This window comes from Electrona antarctica, assembly GCF_951216825.1.
Source record: "Electrona antarctica genome assembly, chromosome: 8".
In the NCBI taxonomy this organism is placed as follows: Eukaryota; Metazoa; Chordata; class Actinopteri; order Myctophiformes; family Myctophidae; genus Electrona; species Electrona antarctica.
In genome coordinates this window covers 4,488,395-4,513,152 of record NC_136789.1, presented here as the reverse complement: position 1 = coordinate 4,513,152, position 24,758 = coordinate 4,488,395, and the positions used below count along the sequence as shown (strand labels likewise).

The 24,758-nt window shown below is 43.7% G+C and overlaps 2 protein-coding genes across 3 annotated transcripts; both read right to left on the bottom strand.

The window, feature by feature from the left end:
- On the bottom strand, window positions 1-15,130 carry zswim7 (zinc finger, SWIM-type containing 7). Of its 2 annotated transcripts, XM_079507571.1 has the most exons (5): window positions 14,920-15,130; window positions 13,975-13,996; window positions 11,037-11,139; window positions 3,372-3,476; window positions 1-849 (listed from the first exon to the last, which is right to left on the bottom strand). In XM_079507571.1, exons 1-5 carry the CDS (start codon window positions 14,993-14,995, stop codon window positions 733-735), a joined length of 423 nt encoding a protein of 140 aa, XP_079363697.1. In that variant the 5' UTR covers window positions 14,996-15,130; the 3' UTR covers window positions 1-732. The 2 variants fall into 2 exon arrangements, with proteins under 2 accessions (XP_079363697.1, XP_079363698.1); XM_079507572.1 differs by lacking the exons at window positions 13,975-13,996; window positions 14,920-15,130 and adding an exon at window positions 12,248-12,316.
- Window positions 15,131-16,597: 1,467 nt separating this feature from the next.
- On the bottom strand, window positions 16,598-20,634 carry LOC306927845 (polyubiquitin-C). The gene is made up of 2 exons (XM_079507708.1): window positions 20,467-20,634; window positions 16,598-19,269 (listed from the first exon to the last, which is right to left on the bottom strand). The coding sequence occupies exon 2, from the start codon at window positions 19,259-19,261 to the stop codon at window positions 16,748-16,750; it is 2,514 nt and encodes an 837-aa protein (XP_079363834.1). The 5' UTR covers window positions 19,262-19,269; window positions 20,467-20,634; the 3' UTR covers window positions 16,598-16,747.
- Window positions 20,635-24,758: the final 4,124 nt, after the last annotated feature.

The window sequence follows — 24,758 nt, the reverse complement described above, 5'->3', positions numbered from 1 at the left end:
CTGACATGTTGCCTCCCTCCTTCCCCTACCTAAAGATGTAACATTCACTGACATGTACAATTAGATACTGAAGTATAGATGTTAAGCACATCGTAATTTATGTCAGGGGATTAGATTTTAGAGATACGCAGAAATGTATAGGAAACAAATATTTCTGTCCATCATTTAAAAACATACTTGTCATTGTCAATGTGTTATTACAGGTAGCATTACTAATCAAGAAGGGAAAACTGTTAATGAAGAGGCCAACCAACTGCTACAACTGCTATTTAACATCATACATGTTAAAAATTAAAGACCATTGATACAAATAAACAGTTTTTCCTAAATGTGTTCATTACAAAAAATATGTAGTTAATCTATAAAATGTTATTACCAGTAAGTGTAATGTAGCATAGACAGATATTAGGTAACATACATATTTATTTTCATGTTGAAAAGGAAGAAGAGTCATAGATTTCAGTCTCACAGATATCTTTGGCACTCTACTGGTTTTATCTTCAGATAGAAAATAACCTAAAAATAACATTATTCATTGCACAGTTGTAGATTGTCTGACAACAGATTAGGAATGAACCCACAAGGGAAAAACTAAACAAAACAAATCCCATGGCATCTGTTTGAGAAGGAGGACTTTCCATGTGCGACAACTAGGAATCTCTCCACGTCCAAGAGGCCATACTGCTGCTATGAAGCAGGAGTACTCAACCAATCCACCACTCGGTATGCTCCTCAAGTGTCAAGGGCTGCTGTCCCACAGAGGAGCGTGGACATCTGCTGGTCTGACACAGTCTCCTGCTGAATCACACCCATGGCCTGGCAGAGGTAAGCAGCCAGGATGTGCTTACACTGGCAGACAGGAAGGGGAGATACTGATTAATTGCGATTACATGGAAGCTACTAATTTGTTTATAAGGCTAATTCACTTTTATTCCAAATGAATAATGTCATGTAAACAACAGACTAGACCTAATGAATAGGAAATCCTTTGGGTAAGCTGTTTAATAGGAGAACATTACATTAAATCATATTGAATATCTCTGCTGTCGGGGAGAAACCATCTAACTCCAAAATGTTCATGTGAATACTTTTGTTTAGTTTGTGTTCTGTTCGGCACGTGTCTGTATGAGTCTACTGTATAATTGCACACAGTCTGCAAAAACAAAGTGAAGGAGAGGTGATGAGGACAGATGTTGCAGAATAGTGTTTCCCATCTGCTCTGCACATTGTAGGCTACCAGCTGACTTTAACCATGTGACATGAACCCTAGCGGCCCTATTCTGAGCATGTAATAATGGGCAAACATTCTGTGAAAATAGGATGTTGTACATCCTATGTGATGTACAACAACAGTGTATAGTGTTTAAAGTGGAAAAGCCTAATTTATACTTTTGGTTTGGTCACTCGCTGTAAATAACAGATTTATCAAGCGATAAATGTGACATGTTTATTTATTGGTTATCCGTTTATTTATGGTGAGCGACAGTCTTGTGATTAAGTATAAATTAGAATTTAGGCTCCATAAGAGAGAATGAGAGCTCTCCTTCAACCACTATACGGTATATGTCTGTTGAGTCCTCAGGGGTCTACACTAGGCCCCAACCTTTAGTCCTCAGGGGTCTACACTAGGCCCCAACCTTTAGTCCTCAGGGGTCTACACTAGGCCCCAACCTTTAGTCCTCAGGGGTCTACACTAGGCCCCAACCTGTTGTCTGTTGAGTCCTCAGGGGTCTACACTAGGCCCCAACCTGTTGTCTGTTGAGTCCTCAGGGGTCTACACTAGGCCCCAACCTGTTGAGTCCTCAGGGGTCTACACTAGGCCACTATACTCTGTTGTCTGTTGAGTCCTCAGGGGTCTACACTAGGCCCCAACCTGTTGTCTGTTGAGTCCTCAGGGGTCTACACTAGGCCCCAACCTGTTGAGTCCTCAGGGGTCTACACTAGGCCACTATACTCTGTTGTCTGTTGAGTCCTCAGGGGTCTACACTAGGCCCCAACCTGTTGAGTCCTCAGGGGTCTACACTAGGCCCCAACCTGTTGAGTCCTCAGGGGTCTACACTAGGCCAATATACTCTGTTGTCTGTTGAGTCCTCAGGGGTCTACACTAGGCCCCAACCTTTAGTCCTCAGGGGTCTACACTAGGCCCCAACCTGAGTCCTCAGGGGTCTACACTAGGCCCCAACCTTTTCCCCCTTTAGCACCACATTTTGCACCAAATCTCTTCACTGAAAATAGCCAATCTACAGCTTATAGACAGGCTATTTTTGCAAAGTATTCATTGTGAAATAGGGACATGGTCTGCAAGGGTTCATGCGGTTAACATAACTAGGGTGTGAGTGACCTACATTATATCTAAAGGGACAGTCTGTCTTCATCACGATGTGCCCACCCACAGCACCCATACATCAACAGGACAGTCCTCTAAGCGTCTAAGCACCACGTGGTCAAACTCACTGTGCTGCATAAATAAATCCCTCAAGGCGCCCAGAGAATGGCATTTTTTGGTTGGGTCGACATTAGGATTGTGTTCAAGGTGTTTAAAAAGTGTCACAAAGTGACAAAAGACCTGTTCTGCTGGGCTGGGTGCTGGATCAAAAAGTTCAACAGTGAAACAATAATAATAAAATCCACAGACTGCAGCATAATGGTAAATGGTGTGCAGATTTAGTTATTATTTTTTCACCGTGTTCAAAGCTGACATGTTGTAAACTCAGGCAACACATGCTTGATTAGTACAATAAGACAATCCAATATTCATGTTTGTGTCTTGAGAGCTGGCAGTGGTTGACATTGTTCTAGCCATAAAAGTGAGTTGAGTGTCTGATGGACTCCTGGGTGTTTTGGTTTATCTCCTTTCATTTCATGGGGAATGGCATCGGTACTGTATGTTCATGGGCAGTCTTCATGGTCTGCTACAAGCAGTTTCTCAGACTGAATTTAGCTGCACCCTCGAGGGGCCTGACAGTCAGGGTAGGGAGACATCAGAGGTTGTTCATGGCAGATATTTAGAGCTGCAGTTCAAACAGTCGATCAAAATGGAGACGCCCTCATGGACCAGACAAAAACATGACCTGGACTCAATACATCTGTTATTTTTTACAACATGTGCTTCTTCTGAACTTTGACTCTGTCATATTTCAGAGCCTGACAAGGGAGAAAGGGTGTGAAACTGGCCAGCTGTGTGTGTGTGTGTGTGTGTGTGTGTGTGTGTGTGTGTGTGTGTGTGTGTGATAGTGTGTGTGAGAGAGAGAGAGAGAGAGAGAGAGAGAGAGAGAGAGAGAGAGAGAGAGAGAGAGAGAGAGAAGTTAGTGCTCAAGTAGATTCATGTTTGTATGTTTGCGTATGACCGTGTGAAAGAGTTGAAGCCTCACCAGTAGGCCTTCATTTCTGCGGAGCACGCTATAGGTGAATGCCGGACAAGGGCAGTAGTGGCACGAGATGAAGCAGGTGTAGAGACGCCCTGACCCTCCTACCACCTGCAACAAGTCAAAACAAACCATCACCAAGTGATGAACATAGATTAGTTAGTTTGTGTGCAGTGCATTCAGGCATAGATGCATGCAAAGTATATGGAAATAAATACTAACGATCCTGACAAAAACATGGACAGTAGGGTTTTGTGGCACTTTTTCGGACAAAGAAAGGAGTGGCTACAGGTGTGGTACTTTCGTAGGCAAGCACCACATCCTACATGATATACTCGAGGGGCACCGGAGGCAGTCACAAGCACAGCATGAACAGGAATTTGGAAAAACTAGCTGGCTATGTACCCATTCCATCCCTACTGTCCCTCAGCTTGTCTCAACACATGCCAGGAACCATAGATAGAAAAACCTAGATGCCTCATTGGCCGCTGCAGTTCATTGGAGCGGCGGTGTATCACACTGTAAGGCAGACGTCAAGCAGAAGTGCAGAAGGCACGTTGTGTTGCTGCCACTCAAGTGACTACTGGCCAATCACATCGCGTCTTTTCCGGGACTTATCAATTCAATCCAAAGGAGCTTTATTGTCATGAGAAAACAAACGTTTACATTGGTCTATCGAACGTCCCCTTCTGTGATGCACTATGCTTCGGTGTGCATCACAAAAGCTTGCCTCCTCTCGAGATGCCCCAGAGCTGAAGGAGGCATCTACCTTTCTATGTCTATGCCAGCAACCTTTAACTATGCAGGAAGGAACACCCCACCTACCTTTCCTCTTAAATATTTCACAGATCTGAGAGAATTAGGCTGCGTTGAAGGTTAGGCCGATGTCACCTTTCTCATCATTTCAGATTATTTATCACCCAGAAAGCGAAGACAGGGGAGGGTGCATTTGTAAACAATTCTGACATGTTGTCTAATGGACTTGGTTGACAGAATATGTGGTCCGTGTGTATGCTGGTTCATTCTGTACTCAGGACAGTCTTTCAAGGGAAGTCCTTGTACATGGCACAAGAAGACATTAAATCACTAGATCAGCTTGATGTCCCACTTCAATTAATGTCTCTCAAGATGGCAGAACAGGCTTCATTATTCTCTAGCCTTGCTAAATTACCTTTCCCTGTGATCTACTAAAGTAAATGCACCCCATTTTTAAAATGTGACTCTTCCTTATAAATAAGTCTCAGCAGGAACAATGATACCGGCATGCAAAGCAATGAGGCACCATACATCGCAGGGTAGAGCGGGGAACAGGAACAGGAATGATAATAGCTGACTTTAAGCAGGGTGACATACTGTATTAACATTAGTTACAAGCAACAGCTTTATAAATCCTTTAAAACATGGATTTCAAGATAGCTTCATACATTCGTGACATGGTTTGGTAGCAATAGGAGATAGGACCCAGGAGAGACAAACTCTTGGAGTACCAAGCAGACTTTACTTGAACGCAAAGGACTTAGAAGGTAAACTGACTGTACTTCAAGTTTGGGGACTACTCTAAAATAGCGGTTGGATTGTAAACTAAACAGTGAACAAGCACCGACAGAGACAGACAGACAGACAGCCAGAGACCAGAAGGCACAGATGGCACAGCCTGTGTGTGTGCGTGTGTGTATACACGTGTGTGCGTGCGTTCATGCGTGGTGTGTTTTACTCTGTTTTGACAATGATGGATTACATCTAGAAATCCAAACATGAAACAACACCAGCGCTAACCATTTTTTGTCTCCACCAGGCCGAAGGCATGGGGAGAGAGTATGTTTTGCACTCCGTCCGTCCGTCCGTCCGTGTGTGTGTGTGTGTGTGTGTCCGTCCGTCCGTCCGTCCGTCCTTCCGTCTGTGAACAGCTAATCTCCGGCACCGTTAACCCGGTCGATGCCACAATTTGCACACACACTCCCTGGATGCCAACGATGAACCTCTGCCCCACATTTTCCAGAACGGCCTGTTATAGCGCCACCAGGAGTCCGCTTTGTGCAAAACAAGTTTTTGGACAGTACACCTACAGATTTTGTCCAAACATCACGCAAATTGGTACACAGTCTCTCTAGAGCCATTCAACGAAACGGGTCTTTCAGATTTGTCAGACTCCATCCTGATTGGCTAAGATTGGCTTCCAAAGTTCGCAGGAGTTCTCAGTTTCAAACAAAAGGCTGCAAATCATGAACACATCGTGTGATTTCCGTGAAATTGTGCACGCACATTCCCACTAGGCCGAGGAGGAAATGCCACATGAACATTTTCAACTCAGCCTCATGGTGGCGCTATAACTGGCCGAAAAGTGTTTTTACCTCTAACTGCACGGATCTGTGGATAACTTTTTATGCCAACTCCCTAGAGGCCAAGGAAAAACCTTTGCCTGGAATTTCTCACATCTGCTCTTTATAGCGCCACCAGGAGGCCGACAAAACACATTTTCAAATATTACTCCTTAAGATTTTATCCAAATTTCACGCAAATCGGTACACATGCTCTTCATAGTCATGTGTTCAAGACGGGTTGGTTTGATTTCTCATAATCCACCCTCATTGGCTACGATTTCAGGAGTAGCCCGCTTTGTACCCGCTTTGTACAAATCGCCACAACTACTCAACGCAGCGTCTGATTGTGGTGAAACTGCATACATATTCCCACTAGGCTTTGGAAGAAATGCCACTTGACACATTTTGCCAAACATCACACACACACTCCTATCCTCCTGGTGGAGACCTGTGCCCAGATGGGCACTTTTTCTAGTTTAAATATAATTTTCTATCCCACGATTTTTGCAACCCATTTTTTCACCCAGTGTCAATTATCTAATGTAATCCTGGGTGCTACACTTCCTCTGCCAACCTGGGGGGGCAGCGGACTGACCTCATGCTTCCTTCTATGCATGAGGAGTCCAAGCTGCTTCTTTTCACCTGACAGGGGAGAGTTTCCCCGGCTGGACGTAGCGAGTGGAAGGAACACGTTATTCCGACCAGTTCCTTTCCCCTCCATCAGGCGCCCTGGCTGGCCAGGCTGAGGCAGTTTAGAGACCAGGATTACTGCATGTTTTTTGTGAGGGTACCTACCCTAGGGGACACGGGGAGAACATGCAAACTCCACACAGAAAGGCCCTTTCGCCAACCCCACCTCGGGTATGGGCACTGATGACGCAGAGGAGAGAACAAGCCCCCAGCACCCACAGCGTCCCCAGCGGGAATCGAACCCAGGACCTTCTAGCTGTGAGGAGACAGCACTACCGACTGTAACTGATTGCTGAATATATAATTGTTTTAACGGATTGTTGTAACTAACTAATTGTTGTTGTATTACTGTTTTTTATTGTTTGTATGTAATCTCGGCATCATTGTAAATGAGGGGTTCCCTCAATGGTCTCTCCGAGAATTTAAATAATTGACCGTTCCACCGTGCTCTCCACTAGCGCTAACCTTTAAAGGGATAGTTCAGATTTTTTTTTACTTAAGCTGTATGAAATACTTGCCATTAATATAGTGGTTGCAACTGTATTAATTGATTGCCTGAGTCCCGTGGTGGGAGTTCTGCTCTGGTTTTGGTGAAATATGAAGTCGTTCCGGTCATTTTGTGGATAAAGTGACTAAGGTGACTAATATGGGAAAAGGAAGTTCCCGACTCCAGATAAGAGGTTGAAGGATGGAATATGGGCTGCCTCTTTAATATAAAGTATTTCTTCTGACCAGGCAGAAGGAACTGTCTATCACTGAACTGATACAGTGCTACAAAAATGAGTGTGTGCGACTGTACAGTGTACACTCATAGCCACAATGCAATAATGAAGCTGCTAATACGCTGAAGAAGACTTATCATGTTGAAACATTGGGAGCTTTATTTAATAAATTACTTTTGCACCGTGGCTACAAGTGTGGCTTCCTTCACACTTGTACATTCATTGTGGTCAGCTCTCCGACACTGTTGTGTTCTCCTCCTCTGAACCCAGACAAGACTGAGCTTTTGTTCTTCCCAGCTAAGTCCTGCCCTATGCGGGAGCTAACTATCTCCGTAGACAACGCCCTGGTAAAGTCTGTCCCGACAGCCAGGAACCTTGGTGTTGTCCTGGACAGTCAGCTCTCGTTCAAAACACACATCACAGCTGTCACTCGATCCTGTAGGTTTACACTCTACAACATACGAGATACGACGAATTAGACCGTTCCTCACCCAGGAGTCAACCCAGCTCCTAATCCAGACAACAGTCTTGTCAAAACTTGACTATTGTAACTCCCTCCTTACTGGCCTACCGGCATGTGCACTTAAGCCCCTCCAACTGATCCAAAATGCCGCAGCCCGCTTGGTCTTCAACCAGCCAAAATTCTCACACGTCTCCCCCCTTCTCCCTCCATTGGTTCCCGGTCGCTGCCCGCACAGAATACAAAACTCTGATGCTGGCATTCAAAGCAACCAAAGGCATGGCTCCCCCATATCTCACAAGTATGATCGTACCCTACAAACCCTCCCGCGCACTCAGATCAGCCAACGCAGGGAAGCTGGAGGTACCTTCACTAAAAACGCCGGGACAACGCTCCACACGTCCCAAACTCTTCTCCCTTCTGGCTCCAAAACTATGGAATGCACTTCCCATCACAGTCAGAACTGCAGCCTCACTCCCAATCTTCTGCCGTAGTCTGAAAACCCACCTCTTCAGACTCCACCATGGCCCGTAGCACTTGCCCTAGCCTAGCCCCTTAGATAGCACATTATGTAGACTTAGATAGTATTTTAAACAGACTTATAGCTTGTTACGTAGACAGCTCTAGAATTGCATTTTATGTAGTCATAGCACTTTATAGTACACATGTATAATATATTATATAGTATAGTATGTATAGTTTACATAGATACTCCACTGTTACGTTCTTAGTTTACGCATGATTCATGATAACTACTTTTTATATATGTGATGTATGCCATGCTTTTGTTATTGCTTAATGTAAGTAGCTCTGGATTAAGAGCGTCAGCTAAATGCCTAAATTGTAAATTGTAAACCCTGGCATCCCTATTTTGGGTATGTCAATATAGGAAAACAACAATACCGGTATTCCAATATTTGCTAAAATAGTAGATCTACAAGCACCCAACACATTACGATGCAATGCTTTGTGAGCTTGTAGATCTGCCGTTTTCACTATTCATACTCCAGTTTTAGGTGATAAAGTGACTACTGAAATGGTGGGTTAGTAAAAACAGAGAGATGTGTTTGGGTGTGCGGTGAAGCACTTTACTGTACCACGGTGGCATGACGTCATGTTGTAGTTTTCGGTGGTCATCTTATCAGTATGAAGGGCTTAACATGTAACAGTACATGCATCAAATAGGTCTAGTTTTTCCAATGTAGTGTACACATATGGTAGACTGACTTTAGTTTTTTTTATATTGCTTGTTCTCAGGGTTACTGTAGATAGGTCACAATGAAAAAGGGTATAACAACTCAAAATATAGTATATTAATAATTTCCAATATATCCTTCCGGACCACAAAGGCCAAAGCTCCTGGAGGTTTAAGAAGTGAAACAATTCAGATGACAGGAGTTATGTGTTCAAACAGAGGGAGGAATCATGTCTGTATTTAGCCTCATTGTATTCTAGTGTTTCTTTTGGAGAACTATTTTCACAGAGGCATGAAGGAGTTTACAGGAAACTTGGGTCACAGTGACCACAACCTCAGTGGACCAGCCTAGGTTCAGAACTTTTTATTATTGAGGTTACATTGTGATGTCAAGACTAAACATAACGTCAGCTCTCTTGGTGTGTGTCAAATAAAGGCTAAGGCCTTATTATTGTAACATGACCATAACAAACTATTCAGTACATCAGATAAAATGAGTATTGCACATTGATGGGGAGTGTATTCCCGACTTGCATCGTTCTTGACTTGCCTGGCCCCAAAAAGGCAGGCGCTGGTCTAGAAATAATAATAATAATAACAATAATGATCATTTCAAAGAGGTCAAAGAGCTCAAGAACCTGATGTTGGATAGGAAATTGTGGAGGGCAGCGATCCAGGAATTCCGAGTTGGTGTTGGCTACTAATGATAATTTAGTTAGTGTTTTGAATTTGATAAATGTTAATGATAAAATTGGAGACCAACATGCACTCGGCTGGTTAATGTGATAATGAATGCATTGATGCTGTTGATTTTAGCTTATTATTGATGATTATAATAGTCTATATAGAAACAATATTATATATCTACAATACAAAAGCAAAGAGCAAATTCACTTTTATGTTTACTTTGGCCTTTCTTGGAGTTTGTACATGATGCATTTTGTCAGCAAGCACCAGTCTGGCACGTCCTTAATGTTTATGCTACCAACATGATTAATATTTTCTGAAATCAAGATTGGTGTTTTGCTGTAAACACATACATGGAGGATAACAGCTAAAAACCAGGAAGTCTTGCAGTTCATTTCACATTAACATTCTGTGCCCCCGGAAACACCACTGGGATATATTTTTCAGCACAATTTCAGCAGCAATGAGGGACACATACAGTAGACCAGGGGTTCCCAAACTGTGGTGTGTGCACCTTGTGGTGCGCGAACGCCCTCTAGGGGGTGCGTGAAATGAAAAAGGTAATGGCGGTTTTATGGTGTTATTTAACACAAATAGCAAAATCCGGTAAACCACTGTTGTAAGGAGATGTATCGAGCAGCTGCTGTAGTATACAGCTGTAGTATACAGCTGCTGTAGTGTACAACAGCTGCATGTCTCTCAGTGCAGTGACATTCTGTGATATTTGCCATAATCATATTAAAAAATTTATAATGTTTGGCCAAATGCAACACGGGTGCGTCAGCTAGGTCAGGAGGTAACAAAGGGTACACAGCCAAAACGTTTGGGGACCGCTGCAGTAGACTGTTTAGTTGCGACTGCAGGTAGCATTTACTAGGAAAACGTGCAATTCCCATCACTCAAAATCCCCATACATGGGAAAGCCCTCATATATGGTGCCCAGGTCTCCCTGATGTCATCAATATTGGCCAGCAACTCGACATCTGACCTCAAACCTTTAGATCTCCATATATGGATATATGTCAGAACCTGTTCTGACATATATCCATATATGTACATTCCATATGTTGATCCTTCCTTTCTCTTCGATGTCTCCCTTTTGACTGATACCTGTCCATTTAAACTGGGGCCTGCCCCAAAGTCATTAGTGCAGCCGCGGCCGGCAGCCGAAGACAACTAGAGTTCTCAACAGGCCCGAAACAATAAGGCCCGGTCCTCATCAAACCCTGCACACTCAAGAGAATGTCCCCGCTACCACCCTTAGATCTCCATATATGGAGCTGACCTGTTCTGACAATCCATATGTTGATCTGACCTCATCAAACCCTGTACACTCAAGACATGCTCCTTATATGGCCGGTACAGAATTCATTCCATGTTCATCTGACCCCCCCATGCCAAAGTGCCAGCGCTAACCCAGCAGTCTGCCGTCAACGAGGCGGATGCGTGCACGCCGAATGGAACATTATCTCTCTTGGAATGGAACATTACAACAAATAGAACAAATCTGAAAATTATAGTTTTCCTTTAATGGTACTGGCAACAAGTAGCCAACATTTCTTTTGGAAGAACACTGACAACTGAAGCATAGCAAACCTGAAAGGCTTTGCGACCGCTGGGAGATGACACACAAGTCACAGCGCACTGGTCCACCAGGTCCAATGCCTGCAGAGCACATGACCCAAAGACAAACCTCAACCTGGAAGAGAGGGACATTAGAAAGACATACAAACATAATAAACTGGGGTGTTCATGGATAATAACAATAATAATTATTTTTCAAGACTCATTTGTGGAAAAAGAACATTGAATGTCAAATAGTCTAGTCCCCTATTATAATACGACCCCGTTTTTTTAGGATATTTCCATTTGAAGAAACGAAGTCTCATATTCAGCACAGTAAGGTAGTTTTTATTGTGTTTTTCCCTAATGGGACTGATCGAGGGTAGCTACTGGGACGTAAGTCGGGACTTGATCACCCCGGCTGGGTCACCTGAGTGAGGGGTATGATGTTGCGAGACCCGAAACCCCGATGACCTTAGGATACATCACTGAGGATACGTCCCAGGTGCATCCATGTATGTATGTATTTTGTTTAGTTATTCTATTTATAGTGACTCATAGGAATAGACTACGTGACAACCAGGAATAGTCTGGTGACCACCGGAGAGACGGGTGGCAGCCGGAAATTAGACGGCACCCGGGAGCAGTATGGGTTGGCGCCCCAGCCTGTGTCTTCCGTGAGGAAGAAGCCCAACAAACCCATGGTGAGGCCTTTAGGAGGGCCATTCAAGCCTCAAGCGGAGCCTGTGGCACCACCAAGGGCAAGGTGGAGCCTGCGGAACTGTTGCGGCTCGAGAATCCACCATTCCTGAATAAAGTGCCTGGTGCTGGGAGTCTGGTGCAACGCACAGGGCCTGACCTGGTGAGAGCAGGAGTGGACCTGGTGAGACTTAGGAGGGGCCCGGACAGGAGTCAACCCACAGAGCCTAGTCCTTCCACGCGCCAGAATGGTACCTCCCAGTCCCGGCAGAGTAGTTCAGGGAGAACGGATTGTGTGGCCCTGGTTTTTCCCTAATGGGACTGATCGAGGGTAGCTACTGGGACGTAAGTCGGGACTTGATCACCCCGGCTGGGTCACCTGAGTGAGGGGTATGATGTTGCGAGACCCGAAACCCCGATGACCTTAGGATACATCACTGAGGATACGTCCCAGGTGCATCCATGTATGTATGTATTTTGTTTAGTTATATTAAGATTTATATAGGATACTTTCAGACCAAAATACTTTAGATAGTAATGGTTACCAGTAAGACGCCTGAGGGTGAGAATCTTGCATGCATCCACCTGGGTTACAGCAGACTGCTGGGCGAGTGCTGGTGCTTTGGCATGGGTCAGATCAACATATGGAATGAATTCTGTACTAGCCATATATGGAGCGTGTCTTGAGTGTACAGGGTTTGATGTGGTCAGATCAACATATGGAATGTCAGAACAGGTCAGCTCCATATATGGAGGTCTAAGGGTCTTGAGGGTACATGGTTTGAGGAGGGCCCAGGTAGGGCCGGGCCTTAATTTCCGGGCCTGTTGATAACTCTAGTTTTCGCCGGCTTCCAGGCTAGTTTTCGCCGGCTGCCAGGCGCGGTTGCACTAATAACTTTTGGGCAGGCCCGTCTAGAGTTTAAACGGACAGGTATCAGTCAAAAGGGAGACATCGAAGAGGAAGGATGGATGGGGAAGGATCAATGTCAGGAATGTCAGAACAGGTCAGCTCCATATATGGAGATCTAAGGGTGGCAGCAGGGGGCAGTGTACAGGGGGCAGTGTACAGGGTTTGATGAGGGCCTTTGATGATCTCCATCCCTGATGATGACACATGATATCACGAGGCATGACCATATATGGTCATGCCTCGGTTGTAGCCTCAGTTGTAGCCTCAGTTTCTATAGGCATATTTCTTGCAGAAATTAGTGCAAATTGCCCCTGCCAATATGGCGGCAACAATGACGTACAAGCCAGTGGCCAAACGGCCTGCCATAGACGCCTGTCGTTTGTGCAAGGAAACTCCTTGCTGTCAGATGAAAAGCAGCTGTTGTGTATCAGACAACTTGAGACAAGGCATATGATTGTCTCTACACCCTCCCCAGGACAACAGTGTGTGGTGTGCACTAGTCTTGCTTATCCACAATCTCTGAAAGTTGTGGGAGGCAACAGTCTGGCTCGCAAGCACAGACAGGGACCACATTAAACAGGGAATTGGCAATTAATAAATCGGGAGTCGGGACAAAATGGGGGAAAACACTTATGCTGTTGTGCAATTACACATCAATATAGCACATCAGCATAGAAAAATCAATATTTACATAAGATAATATTGTTGTTACCCATATTGGTGGATTACAGTATGTTGGTGGTGGGGGGATTCAAGTATTTCAGCTACCAGTAGGCTACAATGTCTCTCCAGAACTAGCTAACCTTCCAGACAGTGGTGTTCCGCAAAAATAGGACAGAAATAAAACAACAGCAACGTTATTAATAACACTCCAAAAGGCAACTGTAGGTCTAAGTGAGGATGACCAAAGAAAGAAACAGGACCACAGGCAGGATGTGGCCATGATGACCCATGTGAGGTGCAACCCTCTAATGCAAGTCACATACACTACCGGGAAATATAAAGGCTAGGGAAATTCAGATTGTAAAAGTGCATGCTATTGCCCACTCATTTTCAGAGACATGCAAAGTGCCTGTCTGAAACTGGCGTCAGCACTTGTGTTTATAAAAATCACACCCGTGTGAACTGAGTGGTGCAACTACGTCACATACTAACCATAGCAACCATGCTCGTTTTTTTGGTTGCTAACCATAGCAACCATGCTCGTTTTTTGGTACGAACCAACACGGGTACACAGGTACAAAGCCAGTTGTTGGAGTGGTTTGCACCACTCAAAAATGCAAATTAATGATGGGTGGTATATTTTCGAGAGTAACCACTGTCTGATGAATGATAGTGTAACAAGATCGACATGACACTTACGCTATGAGTAGATCATCAGGGACTGCAAAAAGGAAAAAAAGGAGACAAAGGATTACAACAACACTATTCAGCTAATGTACTACTACATGTCAGAGAGAGGCTACAAATATATGGCTAGTCAGAATGTTAGAAGTATGTGGCTATAGAGGCAATCTTGTAACAAGAAGATGAAGCTTCATATTTCCCTACTCATCAGAAGATTAAAGGGCTATTTCACTTTCAAATAAAATAAACATTAAAACCATATATAAAACAATAAATTAAAAACTACTATCCCTGAGCAAGGCAATCTGCTACAAAGACACTGTGAAATTAAGGCTTGTGATATAGTTATTATAGGCTATACCATTGCTGTACATGAGATTGTGTAAATGAAAATAATAATACAAAAAAAACATCCTATGCTATTTTACCAAACACTGTGGTGGGAGAGCAAATAAACAGTGCCAATTCGAAATACAGTCGAAATGTGTCTGCTAAAGTTATCAAACTTGGTAATATAGGCTATTGAGGCAACAGTGCCATCTACACACGAAAAATAAAACTACATTTAACGAAAAAATAGTCGTAGTCGTAGCGGACGTATTATTCAGTATTCATTCAGTATACAATCTGTCCAGTATCCAGGCTTTTATTTTCGTTCGCGTTCATCTAGCCCTGAAACATGACATGCCATGATAATCATCATGATTATTATGATCATCATCATGATTATTATTATGATGATTATCATGGCAGTCATGTTTCAGGGCTAGCGTTCATCTATCTATGTTAAATGATAAACCTTTTGTAACGAATGTCACAGGGACTTTTGTCATGTTGAACTTGTCTAGCAAGACTGTGCAAGCCACTCCCCCTTGTCTGATATTCCATAGACAGAGATTGATTGCCATGTATTATAAGTAGGCTATAGTATGCAATGAATGGACTAATACTTGGTCTTACTTTGTGCATTTTCTTCATATGTTTCCTTGATGTCTGTGAAAAGCTGTTTTGCTACTGCAGGTAAAATATAGCGCATCGCGCCCGCGGACTCTTTTGTAGACTATATTTTTTGTATAAATAACGTTATGCACAGACAGCAGCCAGGATCTTGGTGGTCGTTGTCTTGTCGTTCGAAAACAGTGTGAACAATGAAGCATGATTTCAGTGAAACGAACACTTCCTGGAATACTAGACAGGCTCCCCCCTATGGGCTCCCCGCGCAACTTTTCTCTGGCAGATTCGTCAGTGTTGAGCATAGAGTAATAAGCCTCAGCAGAGCCTCATATATCAGTAAGTTACTTACCCATACATACTTGTCAATGTTCAGAATGCGGGCATTGCAGCCTTATACAGGATAGGTGGGCAGTGGGCACCGTCCGTGGGCAGACTGGGTGGGCACTGCCTGGGCTCTATAGGGCCAATTCGATGTCTTTTGTCCAAAATGAAAATAACTTTATTTGCTGGTCCCTTCCGACGTGCACTCTTTATAATTGTATTGATGTATCATGTTACATGTATCTACCTACGAATACGGTATCCTAGTATTCAATCATACTAAAGAGCACAGTCTAGCCTGGAAACCTGACGAAATTGCCAAAGCGAATACCGCCCAGTCAGAAACGTAATTTAGTTCTCTCAAATCAAAACTATTTATCGATTTTGACAGGAATTCTAACAAAAAAAACATCACACCGTGTGATGTTAAATTGTCATATGTGATGTTGGTAAAGCGTTACCAACATCACATAACAATTTAACATCACAAAATAGTTTATAAGAATCGTGGTCCTTTATTGGCCGAGGTTTTCCTCCGACATGCAAATGCCGATTTGCTCAGTGAGACAAAATAAATAATTAATGGAAAATGGAGGACCCTGTAAACAAGTCCTGAGGCTGTGCTAGTACGTTTTTATATTGACTGAAAACATTCTACAATGTAAGGGCTCTGGTCATAAAGCTAATTGCGACGTGAATAAAGTTGACAGACTTCAGTTCCTGGACATCACTCCCCGCATGCATTATAGCCCAAGGCTAGCTATATGCTTGAACAGAAAATGATTGTATAAACCTTACCCCTACAAGATCCATGGAATACAAGTACATGTTGATAAGACAACATATTTTTAAGGTGAGAAGGTACATGGCATCACAATAGGGTACCGTCTGTTCCCATGCATAGACGGCACCTAAATACATTTGCTGATCCTTTCCTATTTAGAACAGTTATTGAATTAACTTAAAATGCATCTGCTAAATGCTATAGTTGACAAATTAGTTCAGAAATGTCCCAAGTTTAGTTAATTAGCTATACAAGTGACAGGTATGCCATTTTTAAATACATAAGTATGAGTATGCTGCTGTCAAAACCGACATTACTATGAATTCAGCTTTGTGCTATAAGTTTAATGGCCACAGGTATAGGCTTATAACAAGTGCTATTATTGGCCATTTGTGGCAGAACTACAAGATTGACTAGAGTGTGCCTAGAGAGGAACCAACACCACCTGAACAGCATAACAAGAAAGTCTAGCTATTCCAGTAACAAACCCAGCCATGTCAATATACAATACATGCCTGACATTCCTCCACTTAATCCATGTAAAATAAAGAGTAAGTGTTTTAAAAAGCACACAAGTAGTAAACTTTAAATTCTTTATTGTGAGTCGTGCATACATGGGTCTTATGCCAATATTTGGTAAAAAAAAAAAACAATTCAAAATATGTGGAATAATTTTACTGCCCTCCCCAACAAGATAGAGGATGGTCTCTTTGTTTGGAATGATTGACTCTACTGTCCTCCCCTCAGACGCAGCACCAGGTGGAGAGTGGATTCTTTCTGGATGTTGTAGTCAGACAGGGTGCGGCCATCTTCCAGTTGCTTGCCGGCAAAGATCAGCCTCTGCTGGTCAGGGGGGATGCCTTCCTTGTCCTGGATTTTGGCCTTCACGTTCTCAATAGTGTCACTTGGCTCAACCTCAAGGGTGATGGTTTTGCCGGTGAGGGTTTTGACAAAGATCTGCATGCCTCCCCTCAGACGCAGCACCAGGTGGAGGGTAGATTCTTTCTGGATGTTGTAGTCAGACAGGGTGCGACCATCTTCCAGTTGCTTGCCGGCAAAGATCAGCCTCTGCTGGTCTGGGGGGATGCCTTCCTTGTCCTGGATTTTGGCCTTCACGTTCTCAATAGTGTCACTTGGCTCAACCTCAAGGGTGATGGTTTTGCCGGTGAGGGTTTTGACAAAGATCTGCATGCCTCCCCTCAGACGCAGCACCAGGTGGAGGGTAGATTCTTTCTGGATGTTGTAGTCAGACAGGGTGCGGCCATCTTCCAGTTGCTTGCCGGCAAAGATCAGCCTCTGCTGGTCTGGGGGGATGCCTTCCTTGTCCTGGATTTTGGCCTTCACGTTCTCAATAGTGTCACTTGGCTCAACCTCAAGGGTGATGGTTTTGCCGGTGAGGGTTTTGACAAAGATCTGCATGCCTCCCCTCAGACGCAGCACCAGGTGGAGGGTAGATTCTTTCTGGATGTTGTAGTCAGACAGGGTGCGGCCATCTTCCAGTTGCTTGCCGGCAAAGATCAGCCTCTGCTGGTCTGGGGGGATGCCTTCCTTGTCCTGGATTTTGGCCTTCACGTTCTCAATAGTGTCACTTGGCTCAACCTCAAGGGTGATGGTTTTGCCGGTGAGGGTTTTGACAAAGATCTGCATGCCTCCCCTCAGACGCAGCACCAGGTGGAGGGTAGATTCTTTCTGGATGTTGTAGTCAGACAGGGTGCGGCCATCTTCCAGTTGCTTGCCGGCAAAGATCAGCCTCTGCTGGTCTGGGGGGATGCCTTCCTTGTCCTGGATTTTGGCCTTCACGTTCTCAATAGTGTCACTTGGCTCAACCTCAAGGGTGATGGTTTTGCCGGTGAGGGTTTTGACAAAGATCTGCATGCCTCCCCTCAGACGCAGCACCAGGTGGAGGGTAGATTCTTTCTGGATGTTGTAGTCAGACAGGGTGCGACCATCTTCCAGTTGCTTGCCGGCAAAGATCAGCCTCTGCTGGTCTGGGGGGATGCCTTCCTTGTCCTGGATTTTGGCCTTCACGTTCTCAATAGTGTCACTTGGCTCAACCTCAAGGGTGATGGTTTTGCCGGTGAGGGTTTTGACAAAGATCTGCATGCCTCCCCTCAGACGCAGCACCAGGTGGAGGGTAGATTCTTTCTGGATGTTGTAGTCAGACAGGGTGCGGCCATCTTCCAGTTGCTTGCCGGCAAAGATCAGCCTCTGCTGGTCTGGGGGGATGCCTTCCTTGTCCTGGATTTTGGCCTTCACGTTCTCAATAGTGTCACTTGGCTCAACCTCAAGGGTGATGGTTTTGCCGGTGAGGGTTTTGACAAAGATCTGCATGCCTCCCCTCAGACGCAGCACCAGGTGGAGGGTAGATTCTTTCTGGATGTTGTAGTCAGACAGGGTGCGACCATCTTCCAGTTGCTTGCCGGCAAAGATCAGCCTCTGCTGGTCTGGGGGGATGCCTTCCTTGTCCTGGATTTTGGCCTTCACGTTCTCAATAGTGTCACTTGGCTCAACCTCAAGGGTGATGGTTTTGCCGGTGAGGGTTTTGACAAAGATCTGCATGCCTCCCCTCAGACGCAGGACCAGGTGGAGGGTAGATTCTTTCTGGATGTTGTAGTCAGACAGGGTGCGGCCATCTTCCAGTTGCTTGCCGGCAAAGATCAGCCTCTGCTGGTCTGGGGGGATGCCTTCCTTGTCCTGGATTTTGGCCTTCACGTTTTCAATAGTGTCACTTGGCTCAACCTCAAGGGTGATGGTTTTGCCGGTGAGGGTTTTGACAAAGATCTGCATGCCTCCCCTCAGACGCAGCACCAGGTGGAGGGTAGATTCTTTCTGGATGTTGTAGTCAGACAGGGTGCGACCATCTTCCAGTTGCTTGCCGGCAAAGATCAGCCTCTGCTGGTCTGGGGGGATGCCTTCCTTGTCCTGGATTTTGGCCTTCACGTTCTCAATAGTGTCACTTGGCTCAACCTCAAGGGTGATGGTTTTGCCGGTGAGGGTTTTGACAAAGATCTGCATGCCTCCCCTCAGACGCAGCACCAGGTGGAGGGTAGATTCTTTCTGGATGTTGTAGTCAGACAGGGTGCGGCCATCTTCCAGTTGCTTGCCGGCAAAGATCAGCCTCTGCTGGTCTGGGGGGATGCCTTCCTTGTCCTGGATTTTGGCCTTCACGTTCTCGATGGTGTCGCTTGGCTCAACCTCGAGGGTGATGGTCTTGCCGGTGAGGGTCTTGACAAAGATCTGCATATTTGCACCTGTATGGAAGAGGAGAAAATGTTTGAAAACTATAAAACATTGTAACATGAAGTGACAAATGTCATTCAATTAAGCAATATTACACGAGAGGGTGTGGGTTAACGTGATTATTGCCACGACAGGGATGCGGTGAGGAACGAGACGAAGTCGAGTTCCGCAAGCATCACTGAAGTGGCAATAATCACGTTAACCCACACCCTCTCGTGTAATATTGCAATTATACAACAGTTACCCTTAAAACTAAGAAAATCGCTGAAAGAATATATTTTTTTAATGACAGATGTAGTCACTAAGACCACAAATGTCCCAAGAAACTAGCTAGCCTAGCCACCGAGTTTGCTAGCGCTCTGGGAGAACAGAGCAGCTGAATTCTTTGTTTTGATTAGGTGGTAAAATGGTGCTGGTTTAACCCACGGCTAGAAGGCTGTTTCAACCAATCAGATTGCTTCCTCGAAACGACCTGTGGTATAATGTGCAATAATATTGACATTATATCAGCCAGCCAAGATAATAAAGAATGTTTCAAAATCAAAATATTAAATTTGAAAAGTTATATATATATATATACACACACACACACACACACACACACACACACGTTTAAAATATTTCCCAATAAGTCGTAGATAATGACAACTACACGCAAGCGGTTAGTACAGCTAGAGCTAGTCGCCATTAGAGTACCAGCGCCATTTTATAGTTCGACGTAGACCTCCCTTTTGTTCTACCGGACGGTAATGGCAGATACTGGAAACGCTTAGTCATTGCTAACAACATTAGCAACACTAGCAAGTTTTTCTTCGACGGTTGAGTCGAAACGGAAAATACGCACACATTACACAATTATCACAGCACTCGCATAATAGTTTGTTTTAACAAAGGCGGGCTTTTTAGCCCGGAGATAGCCGATTCTATAAACTACTCGTTCTAGTTGCCGACATTAGCTTAGATGAGTCTTAATTAAAATGCTACATCACGAACAAATTCGTTTTTTATGTAGACATTTAGAAATGTCGTTTTACTCGAACTTAACATGTCCCACTTGTAACCGTAGCCAAGTTAACGACAAAACACTCGAAATAAAACTAGTTAACCTACGGTTGGTTAGTATGCCTATTCACCGACTACGTTTTAAAAGAGAAGCACTAACAGTAACAAATGGGGGAACACGTATCATGATAGAATAGAATACTTACAATTCGAGTGGCTTCTACAGCAGTCAGAAATAGTCTCTCTCTCTCTCTCTCTCTTGTTTTCTGCAGGAAGTTGGGAACTATAAAACAGGGGTCCGCAACATTGGTATTTATACGTGGTGGTGGTGATGTGTCAGTGTCCTTCCGCGTTCGAGTATAGTCCCACTGTTCCAAAGTAAATGATTCACTCACTGCGGATTGATATTTGTACACTCTTGGTAGAACTTCCCAGAACCTACTAGAACAACAGCAACTGGGACCTTCCCACCAAGCCTCTGATTGGATGGTGGTATTGTTTATTTCATCAATGATTGGTTACTTTATGATCATCAGCCTCGCCTTCCTTTCTTTACATTTCACATAGCGTATCCGGTAATCCGGGTGTAACGTTTCATAACTTTCATTTCATACACTTTACTTAGCCCACAACAGCTGGCGAAAATCATAAAAACAGTAAAAGACTAGCCTCAGTCCCAGCCTTACTCATCTGCGAAGACCGTCAGGATGCATGGGCTGACTTGTGTTTTTATTGCGTAGGAAACATGCCAGCTAGCACTGATGGAAATGTGTTTTCTTAATATGTTCTAACAGCTGTTGTGACATCAGTTATCGTCAGGTAAAGCTGACACCGATACTACTACTGGCGAAATCCGAAATGCATGTCACTCGATCATCATAATGCAAAATTCTGCCAGCCTAGAATTGAAGTAATGAAGACCATATGTTGACCATAAAATAACAGCGATATTTGAAATAAAAAAATAACTAGCCCTGGTCGCACTGGACAAAGGCCGGGCTAACAATGGGCTACGTCTTGTCGTATTCTGTAGGCTAGCTTTAGCCATGGACCAGACCTAGGCTAGCTTGTGCATAAAAAGTTTAAAACTACTGTCTTGAGTAGAGCAATCTTCTCGACCTGAATATTGATTGATTGATTAACAGTTTGAAGAATTACAGTACATGTCAAGTACAACTCCAACAACTGTTAACTGTGAGTGGACGACACCATAAAGCATTAGACTTGTTTACAATATAAAAGTGTTATAATTTTCTTGAGCTTGTTTGTCATCAGATTAAATATGGGGGAAGATACTACAACAGACCACCACACCTGTCTAATTTTGTTTAATGATCCGTTGAGTTATGATGTCCTTAATCTTATAATCAGAAAACAAACCGGTAATTGTTTTTCAAAGATAGTGTTTTTTGGTTTGCAGCCTATCCTAAAGGAAATTAAAAAGGTCCAGGTCGTACAATCTGGAAATAAGTTCATGTTGTGATATTGTTTAATGTTAACTGCAAATTGGTCCTATTAAAAAAAACTATATTCGCAGCTCCTTGCAACAAAACCGTTTTAATATAAGGCCAGTCCACCCCAGCAACTGCATGCCAGCATTGGGAAATGGTTGCAAGGAGTTGCATTGGTTGGGACTGTGGACTCAGACTTGTAGGCCTATGTCTAAATGTTGATACTGGCAACTTGTCACTGACACACCTTGGAAAACAGACAAAAGTAGGTTATAAAATAAATACAAGCAATGTAACTATGAATACATTCATAACCATCGTTCTCTCTCTCTCTCTCTCTCTCTCTCTCTCTCTCTCTCTCTCTCTCTCTCTCTCTCTCTCATATATAGGAGTAGCTCAGATATTGGACTTTCACGCGGGAGGCCCAAGTTCGAATCCTGGGCGTTACATTGGTGCCGTGACCTGGACCGGTTTCCCCGTGGGAGGAGGTCAAAAGGGGGGTGAGTATAGCAGAGTGGCTCAGGGCCTCAGCCTGATGATGGCCTCAAACGTCTAATATCTCCCCCAGTCCATAGGGATGTCCCTTTGGTCTAGTGGTTATATGTGTTATATATAAGGATTTCTTTTGAATTATTGTTTGTGTGTTTCACTGTTACCAACCATGGATGTATACACATAATTTACAGTGCATTAAGACAAGTGACTCAACAAGCAAGCATATTGAAGACAAGGAGTGGCTTGGATTTAGGTCACATCATTCCCTCCAGGCAGGCAGTCTGTCACCCGACACCCAACGCGTGATAGCTACGTCAGTGTGCTCAAGGCAGAACAGCCTGGTCCTGGCCTGCCTCGCTAAACTGGTTTAGCTTCACTGGAATGTGTTTGTGCAAATGTGCAAGCCTCCTGTACTTTGCCCTAGTAAAGGATTGTTTACAAAACAGAAACTAGATCTATTCATTAATACGAAATGTCTTAAAAGAAATTGCAAGTCTTGAGGAGCCAGGCATTGGCATTAAAGCATTTTATTCGTTGATACAATCTATCAATGAAAAACGAATTGGCATGGCACGAATTAGCATGTAACGTGTGAGGTTAATGGCTTATCAGTGGTTGGACTTTGTTTTGGTGTATGCCAACGTTGACTTGGGAACCATTGACTTTGAACTTGGCCCCACATACCCATAGAAGACGAACCACGCACGTCAGCAATTTCCACAATAACAGGTCACACTTGTTTATGGATCTTACTAGCAATGCCCCTGTTTACGGGCTCGTTCACGATTCATTTTTCTTGTGTTTCCAATTTACACTGAAAACGTTGCGTAAATAAATGAGCAGTAATTCTGATCTATTGGTTTGTTTACAGGATGGATCTTGTGAAACATACTGGTGGCTGTCACTGTGGGGCTGTCAGATTTGAAGTCTGGAGTTCTCCTGACCTCCTTGTTTTCCATTGCAAGTAAGGATGACCCAAATAGGAAAAGGCACGCACGCACGCACGCACGCACGCACAGGTATACTGTACATCAGGTCTTTTTTAACTGATTGTAAACCAGGGACCACCACCCTGACTAAGAATCAACCAGGGGACCACTGTTGTGTTGGGTGGGTATATGGGCTAAGATTTCTTTCTTTCTTTCCTTTTTGACAGTTATTATGCATCCATCCCACTGTTTCTCAACCAATAATCTGCTGAATACAGGTGCTTCTCAAAAAAATATTGTGGAAAAGTTCAGTGAAACTTTTATTATTCTAATCTAGATTAATTGCGCATAAAGTGAAATATTCAATTTTTTTGTTTTAATCTCGATGGTTTTGGCATACAGCTCATGAAAATATAAAAATCCTATCTCAAATTATTAGAATATTTTATGAGACCACTAAAAAACATTTTTATAATACAGATATGTCACCCATCTGAAAACTATACACTGACACCACGCTAGACAGGAATGCCCAAAAACGTCACATACGGTTTTAGCCTGGGGTAAGAATTTTCTATATCCTTAATCACATACGGACAAACATCTATGCCGATGCTATCTAACTTGCGGAGGTAGCGTGCCTTGTCCACGGGCAACAGATCTTTCAACGTATGGCATTGCAAATACGTTTGATAATCGCTACTCTGCTCAATATTGTTTTGAAAATGCCGCAAATTGCATTGCAGTGAACGAGCGCAAATCACAACTTCCCCCGGTGGTGGGCGGAGACACAGTTTGAGGCGCTGTTTACGCGCCGTGGTGTCAGTGTATGTAAATGTATGCACTCAATGCGTAGTCTGGGCTACTTTTAAACAAATGATTTCATCAATGGGGCGTGGCATGGAGGTGATAAGCCTGTGGAGCTGTTGAGGTGTTATGGAAGCCCAGGTTTGCTTTGATAGCAGCTTTAAACTCATTTCATTTCTATTGTTGAATCTAGTGTCTCACACCTTCCTCTTGACAATGAAACAGATTCTCTGTGGGGTTCAGGTCAGGCCAGTTGGCTGGTCAGTTAACACAGCCAACCAGGATATTTTAGAGCACTTTGTGCTTCAGTATGTTGACCAGCTTTATGAAGATGCTGATTTTCCTTTCCAGCTAGTAAAACTACTAATAATTTGTGTACTGACCATGGTATTACTGTGCTTAACTGACCAGACAACTGGCCTGACCTGAACCCCACAGAGAATCTAGGTTGCATTGTCAAGAGGAAGGTGTGAGACACTACAATACAAATTAGTTTAAAGCTGCTATCAAAGCAAATCTGGGCTTCCAAAACACCTCAACAGTGGATTTATTTTATTTTCATGAGCTGTATGCCATAATCAAGACTAAAAACAAAAAAAGGTTTTAAATATTTCACTTTATGCGCAATGAATCTAGAATTTATTAAAGTTTCACTTTTTGAATTATATTACGGAAGAAAATGAACTTTTCCACGATAGCACCTTAGTGGACCACCTTAGTGGTCCATGGTACACTTAGGTCTGCAGGTGGTCCATGGGAAAATGTTTTAAAATGTAAATAAATAAAATTTGTTAAATGTATTAAAATATTTAAATA